Source organism: Camellia sinensis, chromosome 12 (genome assembly GCF_055761805.1).
Source record: "Camellia sinensis isolate YWXY chromosome 12, ASM5576180v1, whole genome shotgun sequence".
Lineage (NCBI taxonomy): Eukaryota > Viridiplantae > Streptophyta > Magnoliopsida > Ericales > Theaceae > Camellia > Camellia sinensis.
This window is the reverse complement of record NC_138972.1, coordinates 71908646-71930286: the sequence shown is the minus strand read 5'-3', so window position 1 is coordinate 71930286 and position 21641 is coordinate 71908646. Positions and strand designations below refer to the sequence as shown.

Here is a 21641-nt window from a genome sequence, read left to right as displayed (position 1 = left end):
GTAGAGTCGACTACATCAGTCCGTGATTTCACTTTTCTGATCACTTTTTGACCTACCTTTTCATCTCTTAACTTTTAAAAACCGCCCCTTGAGAGTCTCTCTCTCTACTCTTACCTTCTCTCCAAGATTTGATCTATTTCCGGTGGTCTTCTACCCTAGTTCCTTTGGAAGAAAGGTAGAGCTTCACGAGATCTTTCTTTTAATCTGAAAAAGAGTGGATTTGGAGCACTTTGGATTTTGGGTCATCATCTCCATTTTCTCTATTTTAGTTGTGATCTTCAAGGTAGGGATTTCCTACTCCATTCTATAAGTTTTGTCCTAAGTTTTGGTATTTTGATATGTTGGGAGTACTTTGGTAATTTTGAGAAAAACCCTAGTTGTATTAATAAATTAATTTGTACAATTAATTTAAGGAAAATTGGGAAAATTGGTTAAAAGCATGAAATTAAGGAATTCATTGATTAAATGGTGTAGTTGGATAATTAAAATCACTCGCCTATTGAATTGTTGATATATTTATTTCCAGTCTAGAAATAACTGTTTTGGGCTATCGGTGGAGGATAGCTGTGTTTGTTGTAGACATTGCATGTGGATTAGGAATAACTGAAACTAATCACATTGGTTAAGTCATTAATTTTGACTATTACATTGATACAGAAAATACGTGTATTGATTGAGCATTGCATTTGCATATATTGTTTTGTGTGGGAGGAGATAGGGGATGTACTCCACGGTTTAGGGGAAGATAGGGGATGGACCTCTAAACCGGATTTTTGTTTGGGAGGAGATAGGGGATGGACTCTATTAGCACCATTTTTATGTGTGCTTATTATATTGAAGTGTTTTTACATGATTATTGATGCAGCACTAAAATGTGTATCAAATGAGAAGTATGAAGTGTTTTGATATGAGCATGAGTCTCATTTGTTTTGTTGATATTGGAAGTAATGTGAATATGATATATAATTCACTGTTGTAAGTTTGGCCAGGTTCTGAGCCATGTTGATAATAATGGAAGGTGAAATGTGTCTTAGACATTAGTGTCATGAGACTGTTTAATGATAAAATTGATTATCTTGGTTAACCATCTATTGAATGCTATAGCTTTATTCAATGCTTATATTTGGTTTAGTATTTTTCTACTGGGCTGTGGCTCACCCTTTATGGGAACATCATTTTCAGGTTCAGGTGATAAGCTACCTCCACGGACTTAGCCTGGAAGGATTTGATGTTTGGGATTTTGAAGATTTGTCTTTAGTTATATGTTTTATTTTGTTATTTTTTGAGATTTCATGTAAACATTCAAGCCTAGGGCTTAACTTGTAAATGAGTTAGTACTCATCCTTTTGTGTCCAAGTGTTAGCTTGGAAAGATGTAAGCCCTTAGGGCATTTATTTTGATGTTGCAGGATGTTACACGTGATGTCTTTCAATAAGAATAACTCAAATGATTCGTTTCTTTTATAAATGCATGTTAATGTTGTGGTTATTATGGGTTTATTTTGAGGGCGTTACACTTTTTCCACTTTAGCTGCTGTTGAAAGCCATTTGATGCGTTTTGTTAGGTTATATTTGATTCATGAATTTGGATAGGGATTTACAAATGAACAGGGAAAATGTTTGTGAAATGTAATTATATTTCACTCACATTTTTCTGTTTTTCTTTTCAAATCACTACCGAAATCCATGAACCAAGCAAAAGATTAAAGAATTTGACAATAGGATCCTATATGAAGCAAATTTAAAACAAAATTAAGGTTTTGTTTGAAAATTTTAAAAATTTTGAGCCAAAGTATGAATTGAGTAATATTTTTGGAGTGTAAAGTACAATTTAGTCAAAATTTATCATTGATGAAGACTATTGAACTAGATAACCGAATACTTACCTAAGACTTAAAAAAGTAGCACCGAAGACTTATAATTACAAGTCACACTACAAGAAAATACACTTTTGGCGACTAAAAAATTAGTCGCCAAAAGTATCTATTTTAGTCGCCGAAACACTTTCCCGACGAAATAATTTGGTCGTTGGATTTGTCGGGCATATATAGTCGCCAAAGGAATTAGCGACTAAAATACATTTAGTCGCCATAAGTAGTGCAAAATACCGACTAACGTGTTAGTAGGCAAAAATTACAGGCATTGGCGACGAAAACTGTCGTAGTCGCGGATAAGTGACATTACCGACTAACATGTTAGTCGCCCAAGCCGTTCATTAAATATTTTAACTCAACTATTTAGCTACTAAAGTTTTTGTCGCCAAAAAATACAATATCTACGGTGGCGACATTATTAGTCGCTAATAGTGCAACTTCAGCTACTAATGTTTAGTCGGCCATGATTATTTTATTATGTTTTGGCGACTAAAGCTTTAGTTGCCAAAAATATGTTGGATTTTAGCTACTAAAACAGGTTGTCGCCATAACTGTTTTCGACTTGTTTTGGCTACTAAATATTTAGTCGCCAAAAGTCTTTTGAGCTTTAGCCACTACACATTTAGTCGGCATAAGTATTTTTTGATTCGTTTTGGCTACTAAAAATTTAGTCGCCAAAAGATTTATTTCTTTTTAACTACCAATTGATTCGTCACCAAAAGTGTCATTTTATATTTTTGTTTTGTTTGTTTAATTTTACTAAATTTCGTCCGAACCTGTATGTATCCACCGCAACCTGTAATATGTATACAATCTGTATGTATCATCTATTCCGTAATGCATGTTTCACTTAGAACCATGAAACAAAAATGAACACCTGCTATATATATTCCAACTACAAATAATAATGTAAACTTATGTACGAACCAACTATATATATTCCAATTACAAATAATAACATCATACATTCCAAATACGTTACCAAAATTATGTCCTCTATACACAACATTTTTACTATACTATGCATTGTAATGACCATTTGACAAGGTACAAATTACTATGGTAATATGTACCACGACAAAAGGTAATACAAGCTCCAAAAATACTATAAATTATATGTACGATGCATCCAAATTCCACGGTTCATTCATGCTATACCACCGGAGCAATTAATACAAGCTCTAAAAATACTTTGTACCCCGTCAAAAATTATATGTTCGATGCATCCATAGTCCACAGAAAAAGTATAGGACGACAAAAAACTTCCCAACTTTGCATAAGTGTATCTTCCGACAAAAAATTAGAAGATCCACACATGTCAATGCCAAAAGCCATCTACACAACAAAAATTACACCCATTAGTTCCATTGTAAACAAAAAGTTAAAGCCATCTACAAAACACAAATTGCAAGGATGTCAATTGTAATTGAAATTGTATGTAAATATAGTTTGAATTTAGGAATTTCAATATAGTTTCTGTACACGTTAACTTGTATTTAAAGTGCAAAGAAATTTCCAAGTCAACCCCAACTCAAGTTTAGTCTAATGTGTAAACATATATATATTTTATTCATAACTGTACATATATAGAGATGGTTATAGAACATATATATATTGCTAAGCTTTAATATATAAGCTTTAATATATTTGTATAAGCTTTATGCATTTTTCACGCCAACTCCCAACGTACACGTGCTAATTACGTCCCGTCTGTCCCCACAGGTTCTATTTGACACGAGGAAGCTACCCGTGCCATCCCGCAGTGCTTCGGGGGCTTCTCTCAATTTTCGGCCCTCAAAGCCCTTTTTTCGGCTAAGTTTATGACGTTTTTCACGCCAACTCCCAACGTACACGTGCTAATTACGTCCCGTCTGTCCCCACAGGTCCTATTTGACACGAGGAAGCTACCCGTGCCATCCCCGTAGTGCTTCGGGGGCTGTTCTTAATTTTCGGCCCTCGAAGCCCTTTTTTCTGCTAAGTTTATGACGTTTTTCACGCCAACTCTCAACGTACACGTGCTAATTACGTCCCGTCTGTCCCCACAGGTCCTATTTGACACGAGGAAGCTACCCGTGCCATCCCCGCAGTGCTTTGGAGGCTGCTCTCAATTTTCGGCCCTCGAAACCCTTTTTTCGGCTAAGTTTATGGCGTTTTTCATGCCAACTCCCAACGTACACGTGCTAATTACGTCCCGTCTGTCCCCACAGGTCCTATTTGACACGAGGAAGCTACCCATGCCATCCCCGTAGTGCTTTGGGGGCTGCTCTCAAATTTCGGCCCTCGAAGTCCTTTTTTCGGCTAAGTTTATGGCATTTTTCACGCTAACTCCCAACATACACGTGCTAATTACGTCCCGTCTATCCCCACAGGTCCTATTTGACATGAGGAAGCTACTCGTGCCATCCCCGCAGTGCTTCGGGGGTTGTTCTCAATTTTCGGCCTTCGAAGCCCTTTTTTCGGCTAAGTTTATGGCGTTTTTCACGCCAACTCCCAACGTACATGTGCTAATTATGTCCCGTCTGTCCCCACAGGTCCTATTTGACATGAGGAAGCTACCCGTGCCATCCCCGCAGTGCTTCGGGGCCTGCTCTCAATTTTCGGCCCTCAAAGCCCTTTTTTCGGCTAAGTTCATGACGTTTTCAGCTGAATTACATCATTTGGTTAATGCTTCAGCTGAATTAGACTATAGTAATAACTTTTTATCAGTGAATTAAGGTATGAACTCTTCATCAACTCAATTTGCCACTTCAGGAATGATTGGTTTATATGAGCCAATCCACCACCTGGTTAGCATGTGGGAGAACACATTGAATTGATTTTAAACTGAACACAGGCGCATCTGCAATTGTAGGCAACAAGGTGAGGATTCAAGGATTTTTCTGCCTTAGTTTAATAAAATTTGGTTGTTTATTCCTATGGCTATATTGTAACCGATTTCCTCGATTTTATTCTCTAGTCTGAATATACTTCTTATGAGTCAATAAGCTCTTGGAAAACAACCAAGAACCAAAGAAAATGTATGATAAGGTGATTAGAATGCATGGCACACTCCTTCACCTTTCTCTCTTAGAATCTCTCTCTCCTAAGTTGTCAAAAGTATGGAACAAGGGGGTTTGGAGATAAGGAGAATGAAAGATAAAGATGCACTATGCTTGTTGATTAACACATGCTTCTTGATTAAATGGTGGTCGAGGTTTGGTGTACATAAAGATGCACTATAGAGAAGAATTATTTGCAACAAGTATATATTGGATGTGGGTAGTTGGCATTGTGTCCATTGCAAACCAGAGTAATATCCTACCGAGGTTTTACTCAGATAATTGTCAAATAAGAGTTGGGAAGGCCATAGAATAAAATTCTTGTGTAATAGATGCTATGTTAACAAGAGCCTGAAAGAAGAGTTTTCTATTCTATATAGATTGGTTGTGGATAAAGGAGTGTCCTTCAACTCAATGTCAATGATGAAATAAAGTGCAGGTGATTAGGAGTTTCAGTTTACAAGGCAGCTTATGATTGGGAAAATGTGGAGGTTTTAAGGATCAATACTTTGTTTGCATTGGCTCCGGTAACTAGGCCAAATCAGGTTCATAATCTCTTGTGGGCAGCCTCAAGCACAACTGTTCATCCAAGCACGTTCTGGCCCACAACTCTTAACCAGTAAATTGGTATAGGTAAAGTTTATTCCCTCATAGTGTAGTTCTGAGCCTGGTTAGTTTGGAAACAGCACATTGAAGACAATTGAGTTTCTCCAAAACAAATACAAGCGAATAGAGAAGCAACAAGGAACAATGTAAAAGTCTCAATATACAAATTAAAAACTAAGAAAACTGCTTTTGAAAAATCCAAAACAAATTTTAATTTTCTTTTACACATTTTTCAGTTCAAATTAGTGTTGGTTTTATTTGTATAGATTTATTATTAAGAATCACATATTCATTCTTCACAGTTAGAGTTTTGAAATCAAAGCTCCTTCGTAGTAGTTATATTGCACTAGTTATATTGTACTAAATCAAAATTCATTCTAATTTCTCTTGGTTTCTTCAATTAGTCTTAAATCTCAAATCACATTCAATTGGACTTGGTTACCTTATAGAAATCAGAGTACGGTCCTTTGTGTAATGTATCAAAACACCAGGTTGGCTGCTACAATGTCTACTCACATTATGCCTCATAACCTATTCGAAGCACATCACAAAAAAAATATTTGCATACCAACTTTAGAAAACAATTCTATGTCAATATGATCCATCTTTTTTGTACAACTTGCAGTAGCTTGTCAAGAAAATTATGTTTACCGAATAGTAGGATGACCATCTGAACCTGGCAAAAGGGTTGTGAGCCGTGACACCATGTCGTTCAGATGATTGAGTTGTACTTGTTGTGCCTCCCGTGCTTTTTTTTCTTCATCAACTTGTTTGATCAGCTGCTCTCTTTCCCTTGTAATTTCATCCCGATCTCTTTGGCGCACCTCTTTCTCCTTCAATAGCTCTTCCCGATCTCTTTGCCGCTCCTCTTTCTCCTTCAGCAACTCCTCGTGATCACTTTGACGCTGCTCACGAAGAACCTCCAGTTCCGCTCTCATTAACTCCATACGTTTATCACGTGATCGTGCCGCACTAGAAGCTGTGGAACAGGGTTGTGGGCCTATCCCACATCCACGCAAGTAATTTTTTTTTTCCCCGAGCACTTGCCTTGATATTTCTTCGTGGGTCAATGGCAACCCCGCAACGGTGGCTATCACTTATAGATTCACCATATCATCCTGTAATGCCAACAAAACAATAAAGTCAAGATGGGAGAAGGAATTTTAAAAAACTTTATTAATTGATATGCATCACACTTGGTTTCAACATTCAATACTCACATGTAGCTCACCACATTTGGGGTCAATCTAATCTCCCGTCTTCTTAGACTTGTGTGCTTTCTTATAAAATTCGGAGAAATCTATATCTCCATCCTCATTTGCCTGTTACGTTTGGAAAAATTCCATTGACGAATTAGTACATGGTAATATTCACAATCAAGAAGAATCAATCATCCATTACATTACTAAATTAACTTCTAACCATAAGTGACATTGCTATAGGAAATGATCGCAATCCACTTGTATGATTTTAGGGGAGCATACCCCTATTTGCTTTACCAGCCGTAGACCGTTTCTACAAAAATATTTAAAAAAAAAAAAAAGAACATGCTTTACTAAGTTTCAGTGAAGAAGTTCTACATCTATTAGTGAAGAAGTTTTACATATTAACACATAAATTAATTTCAATAATGGGCTTTCTAATTAATTTGTTACCAAGTGAGATTCGTCTTTTAAACCAACATCAATCAGATATTTCCAGTCCTCCAAGCTCACTCCACTAGGCGGATGACTATAGGGGTCATCAACATCCTTTTTCTCAAGTTCGAGGAACTCTTGCTTTAGATTGTACCTCCAATCCTTGTATAGCAAATATGCCTTCCTATCGAGGATCTGTTGAGCTTGTTCATCATTATCAAAATCATCGCTAATAACAAACTTGTCCTACAAACATATATACAGAATTAGTAGAACAATTAATTTAACCAATTACAAATTACATAATAAAGACATTATGGCAAGATGAATCTCATACTAGCACCGCTTGGATGACTGCATCTTTGGTACTTTGATCAATTTTTATCCATGACTTCACGCTCTGAAGAGGGCACAACCGTTTAATTTGAAGGCCCAACTCATTCGTCGCTGGGGTTGCATTCCCTCCTGTGATTGCGTTCAACACCCGATTGACATAGACGTGTAATTTCTCCCTTTTTTTCCTAGCAATTTTTTTTTGCATGCCTTTGCCTAATGTAGGTCCTCGAACACGAGTTGACCTCGTTTGCCCTGGTACAAAAGGGGAACATAGTCAAAATTACAAACATTGCGAATGGACTACAAAAAGAAAATGCTGCACGTAAAGTCCTGTCACTTTTTTTGCTGCCTACTGTTGTTGCCAGCTACTGTTTGGCTACATAAAATCTTGGTAAATTATGCCTACTGTTGCTGGCAGCTACTGTTTGGCTGCATACAATCTTGGAAAATTATGCATAAAGTCTTCGTAAATTGTTATGCCTACTGTTGCTACCAACTTGGAAGGTTGTGTACCTAATATTTTATTTGTTGTGTAAGTGTCCTTGTTATGTGTATATTAATGTTTAGTTTTTTTTCCTTTGTTTTTATTTGCCTTTATGGGGTTTTCATTGCCTTACTTGATGACTTATGCACCCCCTCCCCAAAAAAAAACCAAATTTTTTTTAAACAACTAAATAGTATGCTCTTACCCACTCCACCTGGCTGCATCTCCTCCACCACAGTTTGTGTATTATCTGGTGGTTGCGTCTTATCAGAGAACGTCATCGGGGTGCCAATCTCCTGTGGACATGCTTCAGATGTTAATAGTACGTTGCCATTTGTTGCTCTCTTCCGTCGGCCCGTCTTGACTCCCGGAACCATTGTACCTACATGTGATACCCATATGACGTGGTATTTTAAAAATATGAAATACTATATATATGATTTATTATTAATAGTTTCCTATTTACATAAATTTCTAATATAATATAGCCAATAATGAACAATCCCATATCAATTAATCTAGCAATTTCCTTCCTACTCAAACCCATTTATTAAATTAAAATTAAAATTTTTTTATTCTGAAATTTTTAAAAATAGATTTGTAATTATTTTTATTAGGTTCCCATAGCTATACATATAATTTTTTTTTTTTGTATATTTTCTTATTGTTTAAAAATAATTTTATTAACTAATCAATTACATAAGTTAATAAACATTTATTTTTTACTATCTTATAATTTCATATTAGTGGAAATCTCAAGGAACAAAATAATATCAACTCAATCGGAGAGAAAGGCTATTATGTGAAGTTACCCGAGGAAGCTGCCCGGCAAGAACACCGAAAAAGCCTGTTGTCCCTACCACCGTAAAGAGAAAAGATGCCTGCATCACTGAATGAAATCAAATTCATGGAGAATATAATATTTACGAATTATGATGGTTTTAACTCTTGCGAAAATAAGAAAATAAAATCAAATGGAAGGCACAGGTGTCATCATATTCTACTCTTGATGCAATATTAGAATTTCAATAATTTCAATCACTCAGAAATTGGTAAGAGGACAATAGAACAATAGAAAATGTTGTCCTGTTCAGGTTCTTGCTCCAATTTATGCCGCAAAAACTAATCTAGTTTTTTAGTAAACAGTGCTTTGGAATCTTTTTTCCCAAACACATGTTGTTCTTAACTTCTTTTTTCTATAACTAGGTCGTTTCATCAAGTCATGCTTTCCGAACACGATTTTAAAACCACGTAGAAAACTCAAAACTCATCCATTAAGCCAAATAATTAATGGTAGTCCCCAAAAATACAGAATGAAATTTATGCAATGGTTTGTATGCTCTTTTATTGTTACAGGTTAAACAAAATATTTAGTGCAGGGCAACTTACATCATTTCTAACACTTGGGATTGCAAGGTTCTCCGCGTTTTTAATTCCAAGAGTTGTCAGCTCCCGAAGAGAGGTCTGCCGCATAAATTTGAAACAGTTAAACTACATATTGTGGTACCAAGTACATTAATTACTGAAGTTTTCAAAGCAGTAAACAGATGTACATTATTTATGTACATTTACGCATAGATTCGTAGATGTGGCTAATGTTTGAGTAGCACTTTCCCAGAACTTCACACTTGTTATGGACACTGACCATACGACGTGATACATATGGTTGAGAACTCCATTTGTTTGCCCAACCAACTTCACTCAGCTGATTAAGTGCCTCTTTCACAGCATCACTGTCTTTCTGCAGCAAATCATAGAGTTACTTCAGTAAAACTTCTATGCGTTGTGATCAGAGACCAAATACAATTTTCCCACAGCTTGTTCTACGAATCACATAGCTTCACAGCATCACTGCCTGAAGCTTCCAATAAACAGTAACAGTTTGCTGTTCAGCCATAATGTTTCAGAGCTTTTGACTATTATTTTCTGATAAGAAAAATTTTATTGGCCCAAAAGTGAGCCACCTAGAGGGGAAGAACATTATACACTCAACAGCCAAAACCTATAGGATATACATCAAATGGCATGCACAAATCACCTCGGAACTGTGCACAATAGAGTCAACAGAGAAGTAAAATTGTATTACTATGTCATGTTTTGGTTTTTTTGTTTGTAATTGCCTATGAAGAAAGGATAATAGAAAAGTAACAGCAGTGCCAGATTTGCTGCACAGCCCCTAGTAACAGTTGAGTAAAATTAATCATGAATTCATGGCAACTTACTTCTTTTAGTTTTGTAAAGAGACTAAACTCACATTTTGCCAGTTCTTCTTCAACAATGAAACCAGAAAATTAACACTCAATTGCACATTTTGAAAACAGCAACTCCCATGCAGAGAACCTTCTTCAGTTGGAATTTGACTGTCGCTTTAGTCTCATTAACTTTAGACTCGATAGGTTCTTGATGAGTGACAAGGGTAGGAAACTTCCCTGCATTGGAAGAAATGGAACTAGTCAGATACGATCAATGATAACTAACAAACTGAGACATTCCACTCCAAGCGCTGAGAATAAAAAGGATACAACTGCCCAAGTAAATGTAACTAGTCCCATAATAAAAGTCATTTCCAGTGCAACTCCAACAAAGAGATGGAATGTACAGCGCTACTACAATAATGAAGAACGAAAAAAAAAAAATTCCAGTTTATATATCAGCAGCCCAAGTAAAGAAACAAATCTTCTTTATATATTATGTAACTTCATTCTAAAGAAACACATAAATACAACATTCCATAAATCACATCCCAAAAGATGCAAGTATACAATCACAATACACCCCAAAATCAAGTCATACACCTTTCATTAAGCCTGAATCTGCTCCAGCAGCATTCATAGAGTGTTGTCTTTCTAGTTTTTTTAATGGTTTGTGATCATGTCAAATACAAACAAAAGAAGCAAGAACAAACATGAGCAACATACCCCTCTTGGGTTTGGAGGAAAATTCTAGGCCTCAGAAATGATCTCATCCAACATATTGGTTATAAAGTGGGTAATGGGCAAAACACTTTTCTTTGGCTTGACAATTGGCATCCTCTTGGTCCTTTGAAGGAAAGATTTGCAAATAGAGTTATTTATGATGCAGGCTCTCTAGCTTAGGCTAAGGTTGCTTCCATTATAGATGATGGGAGATGGAGATGGCCTGTGTGCCAGACCTGGGAATTAGATGAGATTAAGGCTAATGTTCAGGGTAACCCAACTAATATGGAGGATAAAGTTATTTGGCTGGCATCCTCTGATGGGTGCTTCTCTAGTCAATCTACTTGGAATTTGTGGAGAACCCAGCACCCTAAGGTGCAGTGGGCTAAACTTCTTTGGCTCAAGCATCATATTCCTAGGATTAGTACCATTGTCTGGATGGCCATTCAGTATAGGCTTAATTCCCTTGATAGGTTGGCTATCTTTGGAGTTATAGGATCTTCCAAACTACTGAATCAAATAAGGTGGCAATTGTCAGGAAGATTCAGGAATTAGTAAGATGCAGAGTGTTGTCTATCACTAATTTTAAGGCTGATTGTTCTAATAATTGGTTCTTGCAGCAATGGGCCCTCCCTAGTTCTGTAATTAAATATGGTAATGGTTAACAGCTACATGTACATAGCTGGTCCTTTCTTAGGGAGGAGGGTTGAGCGTTGTGAGTCATATATTAGCATATTGTGCGAGTGTTGTGAGCATGTGGGTTGAGTGAAGTGAGTCCAAAAATGTTTTCTAATATTCTCTGTGCAGGTAATTTTCTGCATGTTGATGGTGGAACTGTAGTATGTGAGTTAAGTGTTGTGAGTTCCATAATAGGCTGTGTGAGTGTGATGAGTGTGGTGATATGTTGGTGTTAACAAATTGCTGGAACATAGCTGGTTCTTTATTAGGGATGCAGATTGAGTGTTGTGAGGCTATGGGTTGAGTGGTGTGAGCTCCAATATGGTTTTCTAATGTTTTTTGTGCAGGTATAGTTTCTGTAGGTTGCTGGCAGATCTGTTAGATGTGTGTTATAGCGATCCCGGATTTACCCTTGTTGTACAGTGATCCGGACATGTGTCCGTGGATGTTGGTAGTTGTTGATTGTCTTGTTTGCATCCTTTTTACTTCGTATTGAGTTATAGGATGTGTTGGGCAGGTTTGTTTCAGGTTGGTTGTGTTTGGGAGCCTAGTGTTGCTGCCCAGATTTTTGGCCCTTCGCTCGAGCGAGGAGTTTGTCGCTCGAGCGAGAGTTGAGTTTGTCTGGTGGGTCGAGCCAGAGTGGCTTCGCTCGAGCGAGCGATGGCGTCTGGTTCTGGACCAGAGAGTTGTGTTTCTTGGCTCGAGCGAGCTTTTCTTGGCTCGAGCGGTCTGGTTTGTTCTTCGCTCGAGCGAGAGGTCTGTCGCTCGAGCGTGCTTCTGGTTACAGACCTGAGAGTTCGAGTTGTTGGCTCGAGCGAGCATTCTTTCGCTCGAGCGCACTTTTGAGTTTTTGGCTCAAGCAAGAGCTTCTTGGCTCGAGCGAGAGTTTTCTGTGTCTGGTCGCTCGAGCGACGAAGGCTTCGCTCGAGCAAGCATGTTTTATATCAGCGGACAGTAGCGTTTTGAACATCACTTTCTCATCTTCTTTTTTTGATCAAACCCTAGATCCGAGACCCTCTCTCTCTACACTTATATTCTCTCTAAGAATCGATCTCCCTAGAGTGTTAATCTAGCCTAGGGCATTTATTAAAAAGATAGAGGGCGTTGAGAGCTTTGTTTTAATCTGAAAAAGTTGGGATTTGGAACACGTTGATCTCCGAGTCTTCATCTCCTTTGTGGCTCAAACTTCGAGGTAGGGATTTCCTACTCCTCTTTATGGATTTTGTCTTTAAATTTTAGTATTTTGAGATGTTGGGGTTGGTTTGGTAATTTTGTGAAAGTTTGGGACTTTTGTGCAATTTTACAAAAGTTGGGGGTTTACTTATAATAAACCTAGATGCATGTTTAGCATAGAGAAATGGAATGAATGTTGAATTATTGATGAAAATGGGACCTAAGGGTTGAAATGTTAATTTTGGGAATTGACCTAATTACATTGTTTAATTAATTGGGATAATTAATTGTGAGAAATGAGGAAATGAAATGTTGATTGAATATCCATTTGTGCATTTATTTTCTGTTTAGAAATAACTGCTTTGGACTATCGGTGGAGGATAGTCGTGATTGTTGTAGACAATGCATGATGATTAGGCAAACTGAAACTAATCAATGAAGTGTGTCATGGAACTTGACGGTTGATAGAATACATTAACTATATGTATTGAGTGATTGTATATAGAACCAATGTGTTTGTATACGTTATGTGTAGAGGAGGAGATGGGGGATGTACTCCGCGGTTTAGGGGAAGATAGGGGATGTACCTCTAAACCGGATAGTGTTGGGAGAAGATAGGGGATGAACTCCGTAGATATAGCTCATATGCTTGTCTAGAGAAGTGAAGATAGAGCTCATATGCTTATCTTTGTGAAGTGTGGATATAGCTTATATGCTTATCTGTGGATATTGTTGTTATACATATCTGTTGTAGAATGTGGATATAGCTTATTTGCTTATCTGAGAATGTGGATATTGTTGTTATACATATCTGTTAAGAATGTGGGTAGTGCTTATATGCCTATCTGTTAAAAAGGGGAAAATGAAAAGTAATTTGGACTTGTAAGTCGTATGACATAAATATGTGATTTATGTGAATGTATCAGTGTTGACCATCTATCAATTGCTAATGTTTTAGTCAATGTTCATGGTTGGTTTAGTATATTTCTACTGGGCTGTGGCTCACCCTATATGGGAATATCATTTTCAGGTGCAGGAAGCATGCCACCTCCAAGGACATAGCTTGGGAGGCCAGAGGCGGACATAATGTTGTCATTTCTCTTTTCGATGTATTACATGTAAATACAAGCCAAGGGCTTAATGTGTATGAGTTAGTACTCTTTTGTTGTAACCAAGTGTTAACTTGGAAAGCTGTAAGCCTGTAGGGCATTTGCTTTTGTTGTTAACATGTAATACTTTTTGTAATAAAACTTTGAGAAATGAAAGAATGTGGAACTTTTGAATATCAATACCTGTCTTATTTGTTGGGTTTAATGTTATTTTTTTGAGGGCGTTACATGTGTTAATTGTTGTGAGTTGAAAAATAGGCTTGTGTGAGTGTGGTGAGCTGAGGGTTGAGTGTTTGGGGTCTTTCCCCTGAGGGTTGAGTGTAGTGAGTTACATATTTCTTTGTATGGTGAGGTACATATTTGAGAGTAATAGTTGCAGCCTTGAGAGTTTGTGTGCATGTGATGTTCTGAACTGTATTACAGCACCAGACATAATTATGCAGCACCATTCACAGGCCACTGGTTCTTGACATGAAAAGGCTGCATTTTCAGCACCATTCACAGTTTTGGTTTCATGAGCTCTCCTTTGAAGGCTTGTTGACTAGAGCACCACACAGAATTTTACATAATAATAATAACAATAATTATTATTATACTAATATCTAAGGGAAAACCACTCTCTCAGTATTTGCATATGATGTCAGTAGATCCTCATACTTAAACCAATTCATTAGAAAATTCATAGTTGGGAACAAATATGATGTTTGCAAAAACACATTTAGTACTTGGTTGGCAACTTAAATGAAATGGAAGTTTGTAACCCTGCAAACGCAATTATCACATATTAAACAAGCATGAAGCAATTAGTCTTAAGAACACATGATTTACTATAACTTGTGATTTACCATTGAGATAGTATATGGTTCATAATTTCCATTATGGCTAGTATGTAGTAACAATATAAAGAACTTACATTCTATAAAAGGGACCTAGCACCTAAGCATAGTAGTGAAGCATGAAGTAGCCAAAGTGGACAAAAACAACGGCGAACTGTCAAACTCTGCAAACAGAGACAGAGCAGATGTGCAAATCTACACAGATTGTGGGAAAAGCAGCCAAACAGCACAGTTGTCCGAATGGAAAAATTAAACTGAGTATGAATTTGATTCTCAATTTGCTCTAACAGTTCATACAAAGTGTAGAGGAAATTAAAATTACAAGGTTCAAATTACATGAAATTCAAGAGTAGGCATGAAATTCAAATTACAATTTCATCAATATTCTTAATTGCCCCCATGACATCAACAAAACAAGCCGAACAAAGAAACAAACTGAGTTAAAATTCTAGGTCCGTATCTGCATCAAAATCACTTTCTATCTCATGTTCTTCGTCATCACCCGAGATTGTTAGTTCATCGTCGTCATCGCAGATGAAATCATCGTCCATAACACCCTCCGGTTGTACACGCTTATTGGACTGAGAAACTTCCATTGAAATAATTTGTGGTTCAATGTCACACCGACGTAAAACAACAACATCATCAATAGGCTCAGTTGGTACAACAGTACTATTTTCATCATCTTGCAACACTTCATCAAATTCTGGCACATCCAACTCTGGCACATCCCAAATTCGTCGATGTTGAAACTTTTCTACGACTCGCCAATTCGGCCCTAACTTCGTATCAGGAACGTAGAAAACTTGTTGAACTTGGCTTGGGAACACAAACGAGTCATCTTTATACCATCGACTTCTTACATCAATAGTTGTCACATGTGGTTCGACACGCAAAGTTCGAGTACTACCGGTGTTATACCATTCACATTGGAACAAAACAACCCGGTGTCCAAACAAATATGTTAGTTCCCACACTTTACAAAGGTAGCCGTAGAACTTGATCAACTGGCATTGGTGGTCGCTTTCCACTACCAACCCACTACTTTGACATTTACGACGGTTATCACGGTCGATAGTATGGAATCGGACGCCATTACAAATGCATCCCGAATATGTATTGACTAAGGCATTAGGTCCATTGGCTAATGCCCACATCTCATTGGTTGCTTCGGGTGAGTTTTCATTTCGCAATTGGTTCATCTACACAAGAAAGTATGTCATGTCAATTCAAAGTTAGAATAATTCAACGTTATCTCCACACTTTACAGTAACACGCTACATAATCTTACGCGATCTTTGAACCATTTAGGAAATTCTTTGCATTGTCGCGTTGCAATGTTGCATGAACTTCCATATTTTTGTTGCAACACGAGCTTGTGTTCCCTAGTTAATACGAAGTACGTCATAAGTAATTGGAATAATGAAGACTTTAAAAAATAAAAACCATGTAGGAAAGGTATGTTGCATATATGATGAAGAAGCATACTCTAGATATTCGTCCACTTCCAAACTATTGTGTAGGACAAACCAATGAGCCAATTCGCGGTCAGCTACGGACACATCAACTGCCCTTGGGAGTTGACCAAAAGGACGAAGATTTTGAGTGAAAATCGCCAACCCCGGGCCATTGTCACCCCCATCGTAGTTCCTTTCTTCCCGGTTAAACACCGTTTCAACTCCATGCAAATACATTGAACAAAACTTCATACACTCTTTGGATATGTAGGCCTCCGCAATGGATCCTTCTGGACGAGCTTTATTGCCCACAAATCCTTTAAGAAATCCGAGCATCCTACACGTAAACATCGGCGTGATCGTCAGTATGTTCATATTGAACTATAATTACAAGAAAAAATTTATGACTCGTTGTTATACCTCTCAATAGGATACATCCATCGATATTGGACAGGCCCTCCAAGCCTAGCCTCGTAAGGCAAATGAATTGCCAAGTGGACCATCACATCGAAAAAAACAGGAGGAAAAATCTTTTCAAGCTTACAAAGTATAAGTACGATTTGTTCTTGCAAATTCTCCAAATCAGTCACCCTCAATGTCTTCGAGCACATCTGTTTAAAAAAAGTTCCAAACTCAAACAATGTGGTCCCAATCTCGGTAGGAAGGTATCCTCGCATCCCAATGGGAAGAAGTCATTGTAGAAGGACATGACAGTCATGACTCTTGAGGCCAACTAACTTACAACCATTCGCGGTAACACAATTGGATACATTTGCCGCATAGCCATCAAGATACTTAATTGATTTCAAGAAATTAGAAAACCCTATTCGTTCTACCGGGGACAATGTGTACAATGCTGGAGGCTTTTGGAAAGATCCATTCGCATGCCTTATCAAGTGTAACTCCTTTCGTATTCGCATGTCCTCTAGATCCAAACGTGCTTTGTCGGTGTCCTTGTTCTTGCCATCAATGCTCAATAGTGTCCCAAGTAGATTGTCACATATATTCTTCTCTATGTGCATGACATCAAGGTTATGTCGAAGCTTAAGTGTTTTCCAATAGGGTAGGTCGAACAAAATGCTTCTTTTTGTCCAATTCGGAGTTAGATTTTCAGTCCGTTGTCTTTTTTGGTTGGTTGGATGCTTTCTATATGGCCTATACGTCCCCAAATTAATTTGCTCCAATAGTTGTTCTCCCGATAACTCCACAGGTTTGGACCGATTCTCAATGTCACCGTTGAATAGCTTACTTCTACGCCAATTATGGTTCTCAGGTAAGTACCGTCGAGCACCCATATACCCTATCTTATTATGCAAACGCTGAGATGATGTATCCACGTTACAATTAGGGCAGGCCAAGTAACCTTTTGTACTCCAACTAGACAACGAACCATATACAGGGAAATCGTTGATGGTTCACAGGACTGCTGCATGCATTGTAAATATTTGGCCGTTTGAGGCATCATATGTTTCCACACCATGCTCCCACAGATTAGTTAACTCTTCTACTAATGGTTGCAAGTAAACATCAATGTCCCTTCCAGGTGTGGATCGTCCGGGAATAAGCAATGACATCATGACAAATGGATCTTTCATACACTTCCATGGGGGTAGATTGTAAGGCATTAAGATTACGGGCCACATGTTGTACGATGTACTCATATGTCCGAATGGATTGAAACCATCCATGGCAAGCCCTAGCTGTACATTCTGAGGATCCGCAGAGAACGTAGGATGCAACCTATCAAAGTCCTTCCATGCCTCACCATCAGCTGGATGTCGCAATACTCCATCATCCACATGCTTATCTTTGTGCCATCTTATATATGCAGCTGTTTTTTTCGACATGTAAAATCTCTTCAACCTCGGTGTCAGAGGAAAGTACCTCAGTATTTTCTGTGGAATTTTTTTACCCATCTTGTCATTCAACTTGTATCTAGACTCCGTACATGTAGGGCAATTCTCTAATGTGGCGTTGTCCTTCCAAAATAAAGTACAATCATTCTTGCATGCATGAATGGGCTCATATCCCAAACCCAACTCACGTAAGAACTTTTCGCTTCATAAAGGGTCCATGGAACATTTTCATCACACTTTGGGAGAATGTCTTTAAAAACTTGCATAACCATATTGAAAGATTTGTTGCTCCATTTATTGTACACCTTCACGTGAAGCATCTTAATTACGAAGGACAAGATGGAGAACTTTTCACACTCTGGATATACTTGACGTTGAGCATCATCGAACAACTTTATGAACTTAAACAAATTGTGCCTCTCCGAACTAGTACGTTCTTCGTCGATATGATCATCCATGAGACCACTCATGTAAATCTCTTGTAACATGGTTGGAAGTTCATCCACATTTTTGTGATTGGTTGTCATTCCAGCTCGGTCAGTTTGAGTATCATCGTTTCGCATAGTAGGATGACCACAAAACAGGGGAACACGTTCCCCATGGTGGACCCAAGTGCGATAAGAACATGCGATTCCTCTTCGAAGTAAGTGCAACCGTACAACATGTCGAGGTAATTTCATGCCGTTCAAGCAATCAACACAAGGACAACGAATTTCATCCTGCGGCCCTAAATTCTTCGTAGCGAACTCAATAAATGACTGAACACCTTGTACATACTCTTTACTTTTTAGCCTATCTGTTATCATCATCCAACTCTTGTCCATTCTTGGAACAGTACACATCAAGCGAAGATGAACCTGGGAATCGACAGCAACTTGGAAAATACTCTGTAATGGAAGAGAGCTTAAGTAAGTTTAGGGGTTCGGTTAGCATTGCTTTTTGAAGTGAAGAAAATAGTAATAACAGATCGGTCTCATGGATGATCATAAGAAATCATTAATCTTTTTCAAATTTTCTTCTCACTCTAACTTCTTGGATTAGTATTTGTATCTTTATTCTATTCCTACCAAATCAAGCTTTAAATCCTAAATATAGATATATCTATATGAAAAACGATTTATAAACAAAAAAATTATATACAAACTAGATCGACAATGATCTATGAATGACATTTATAAAATTATGAAAATAATTATGGATATTTTGATTGAAAATAAAATGATTACAAGAAGTTACATGATTATGAATATTTTTTTTTCATTTTATAAAAACATTGTTTATATATCATTATTCTAAGTACATAAACTAGAAGTTCAAAACACAGATGATGCACATGTATAAATGGAGATCCTTGTAACTATCATCTAACAAAAAAGAAAATTGAAAAAAATTAAAAACTTAGCAATTACATAAGGGGATTATTTTAACATGAAAAAAATGTGTGACATGAACATTCACCAAGTAACTTTTATGTTTTAGGTAATAGAATGGACATAAAAGCAGAGAGATGGGGTCACATGTTGCACATTTTATGTTTTTTGAATCATTTTTAGTGCAGTAATAATACCAACTTAGAAAATATATACAAAATTCTATTCAAAAATTCAAACATGTTGTCCAAATTTATTCTATAGATGAATATTACAAAACACTCAATTAATCTCCAGCACTCATTACAATTCAGAACAATAATTTGAACACTAATCTGGATTTGGAGACAAACTGCTTTTAGTGGCCATTCTTCCCTTGGTGTTGGCTATATACCAAGTAAAGAGAGACAACATCTATGCCTTTAACATAAAAGCTAAAATGCTCTGTGGCTCCTTTAAATTACAAGGTTCAAATTACATGTAATCGTCATATTGACCAGATTATCGTCTATTGTTTCTATGGAGTTCCAAAGGTTTGCAGTAGAAAAATGTGAGAGTATTTAGGCTATTGATTAATCACACTTTGTAATCCTAATTTCTTATGTGCTGGCCACAGATTTCTCAACTGAGGCTGACTTTTAAAGAAATTATTTTCAACTATAGAAATCAACGACAGTGTAAACCTCAAGTTTTTCGTAGTGTGTTTCTTGATTGGTCATCAACACGCCGTGATGGGGTATGTGTTCATAATGTATATGTTTCTCCGTTGCGGTCATCGAAGGTAGTTCTATATTTTTTTAACTATCTTTGTCTTACTCTTCTTGAAATGTGTAGAGAGAAGTACTGAACTATCTGAGTTTTAAGTCAGACAATAATCTATGGGTCATGAAGAGTATAGACTACAAAAACAAACCAATTTGGATGTGTCTAATTGTTTTAAAAGGAGAATCCAGATAGTTTATAATTTTAAACTTGCAATTCTTTATTAAAAAAAATATATATTGAATTGAGGTGTTTCAAACGACAACTACCTAACCCAATTTAGATGCAGAGCTGAAGTATATCACTTGTCTTTCGTCTCTTGAATAAAGAAAATGAAGATAGGGATTAGGATATAGAATGACACAAGAATTTGGACAGACGATGTCATTAAGTGGTCAGGGGCTTATTCTGAAGTGATTTGGTGGATAGGAATTGGGATAGATGATCTCATACTATGATCATCAGGCTTATTCTCAACTGATTTGGTGGTTACGATTCGAGTTAGGGGAGAGCAAGGTTGAATTTGGTTTGGTTTTGAATTAAACTAACATCGAATTATTAGCTATGGTTTTATGAAATTTGGAATCAAACTGAATCTTGAAAATATTGAAAGTTTTCAACCAAACTATGAAAACGGGATTCATTTCAATTTGGAACTACGATTTCTACAAACAAGTCATCATGCACAATATAATGACAACATTCTCAAATATCAGACAATATATAATCATTTTATAGATAATAATTATTTGAATAATTGTTTAAAATTAGTCTTATCATTATATAAGAACACACTTGTAGGAGAAGAGGGTTAAGGACTTATTTGCAAGAGAAGAGGGTTAAAAACTTATGAATATATAAGTGATATTGATAAGATACTTAAGTGTATGACAAATAACAAATATATATATATATATATATATATATATCTTTAAATAAATGGAACTAAATTTCAAATAAAAATCATAACTATAAAATCATGGACCTAACTGCCAAGAACTAGGATTGAATCGAACCGATTTGTGATTTTTTTAAAAAAACAAATTCTTTTACTTAATTCGAATTTGAGTCACACCATCGGAACATTTGGAACATTTTCGATACAAAAAACAGAGGCACATTTATAATGATAAGACTAAATCAGGAAAAACATCCAAAATCAACAAGTGTGTTAAAAAAACTGAGGCACATTTGGAACATTTTCGAACCGATTTGGAACATTTTCGCCAAAATAGAGGCACATTTAAACGATACAAAAAGAATCCAAATCCAAAATCCAAATGGACAATCCGCAATTTGAACCACACCCATTCACGAAGTTAGGAAAAGCCCTAAAAATTTGTGTACGAAATAAATGGAAAATGAAAGGACAAAAACATGTCAAACCCTAAAATTAATCGTGAGAGAAGGGGATGGGAGAGACATCGACAACCAGATAGAACCAGATAGAACCAAATCGACAGAGAGGGAGAGAGACGACAGAAACATACCTGCGATGGTGATGATCGCCG

At 36.9% G+C, this 21641-nt stretch overlaps 1 protein-coding gene across 1 annotated transcript; it reads right to left on the bottom strand.

Annotated features, from left to right (window-relative positions):
- Positions 1-15125: 15125 nt before the first annotated feature.
- LOC145803648 (uncharacterized) lies at positions 15126-18822 on the bottom strand. The gene is made up of 7 exons (XM_082896972.1): positions 18187-18822; positions 17620-18121; positions 16850-17505; positions 16563-16753; positions 16174-16479; positions 15977-16070; positions 15126-15887 (listed from the first exon to the last, which is right to left on the bottom strand). Exons 1-7 carry the CDS (start codon positions 18820-18822, stop codon positions 15126-15128), a joined length of 3147 nt encoding a protein of 1048 aa, XP_082753098.1.
- Positions 18823-21641: the final 2819 nt, after the last annotated feature.

Coding starts and splice junctions, on each gene's coding strand:
- LOC145803648 (XM_082896972.1), bottom strand. CDS start 18,822: ATGGACAAGAGTTGGATGATGATAACAGATAGGCTAAAAAGTAAAGAG. Junction 17,506..17,619: donor AACTAATCTGTGGGAGCATG/GTGTGGAAACAT, acceptor GGAGTACAAAAG/GTTACTTGGCCTGCCCTAAT. Junction 16,754..16,849: donor TCAAGAGTCATGACTGTCAT/GTCCTTCTACAA, acceptor TTTTTTAAACAG/ATGTGCTCGAAGACATTGAG.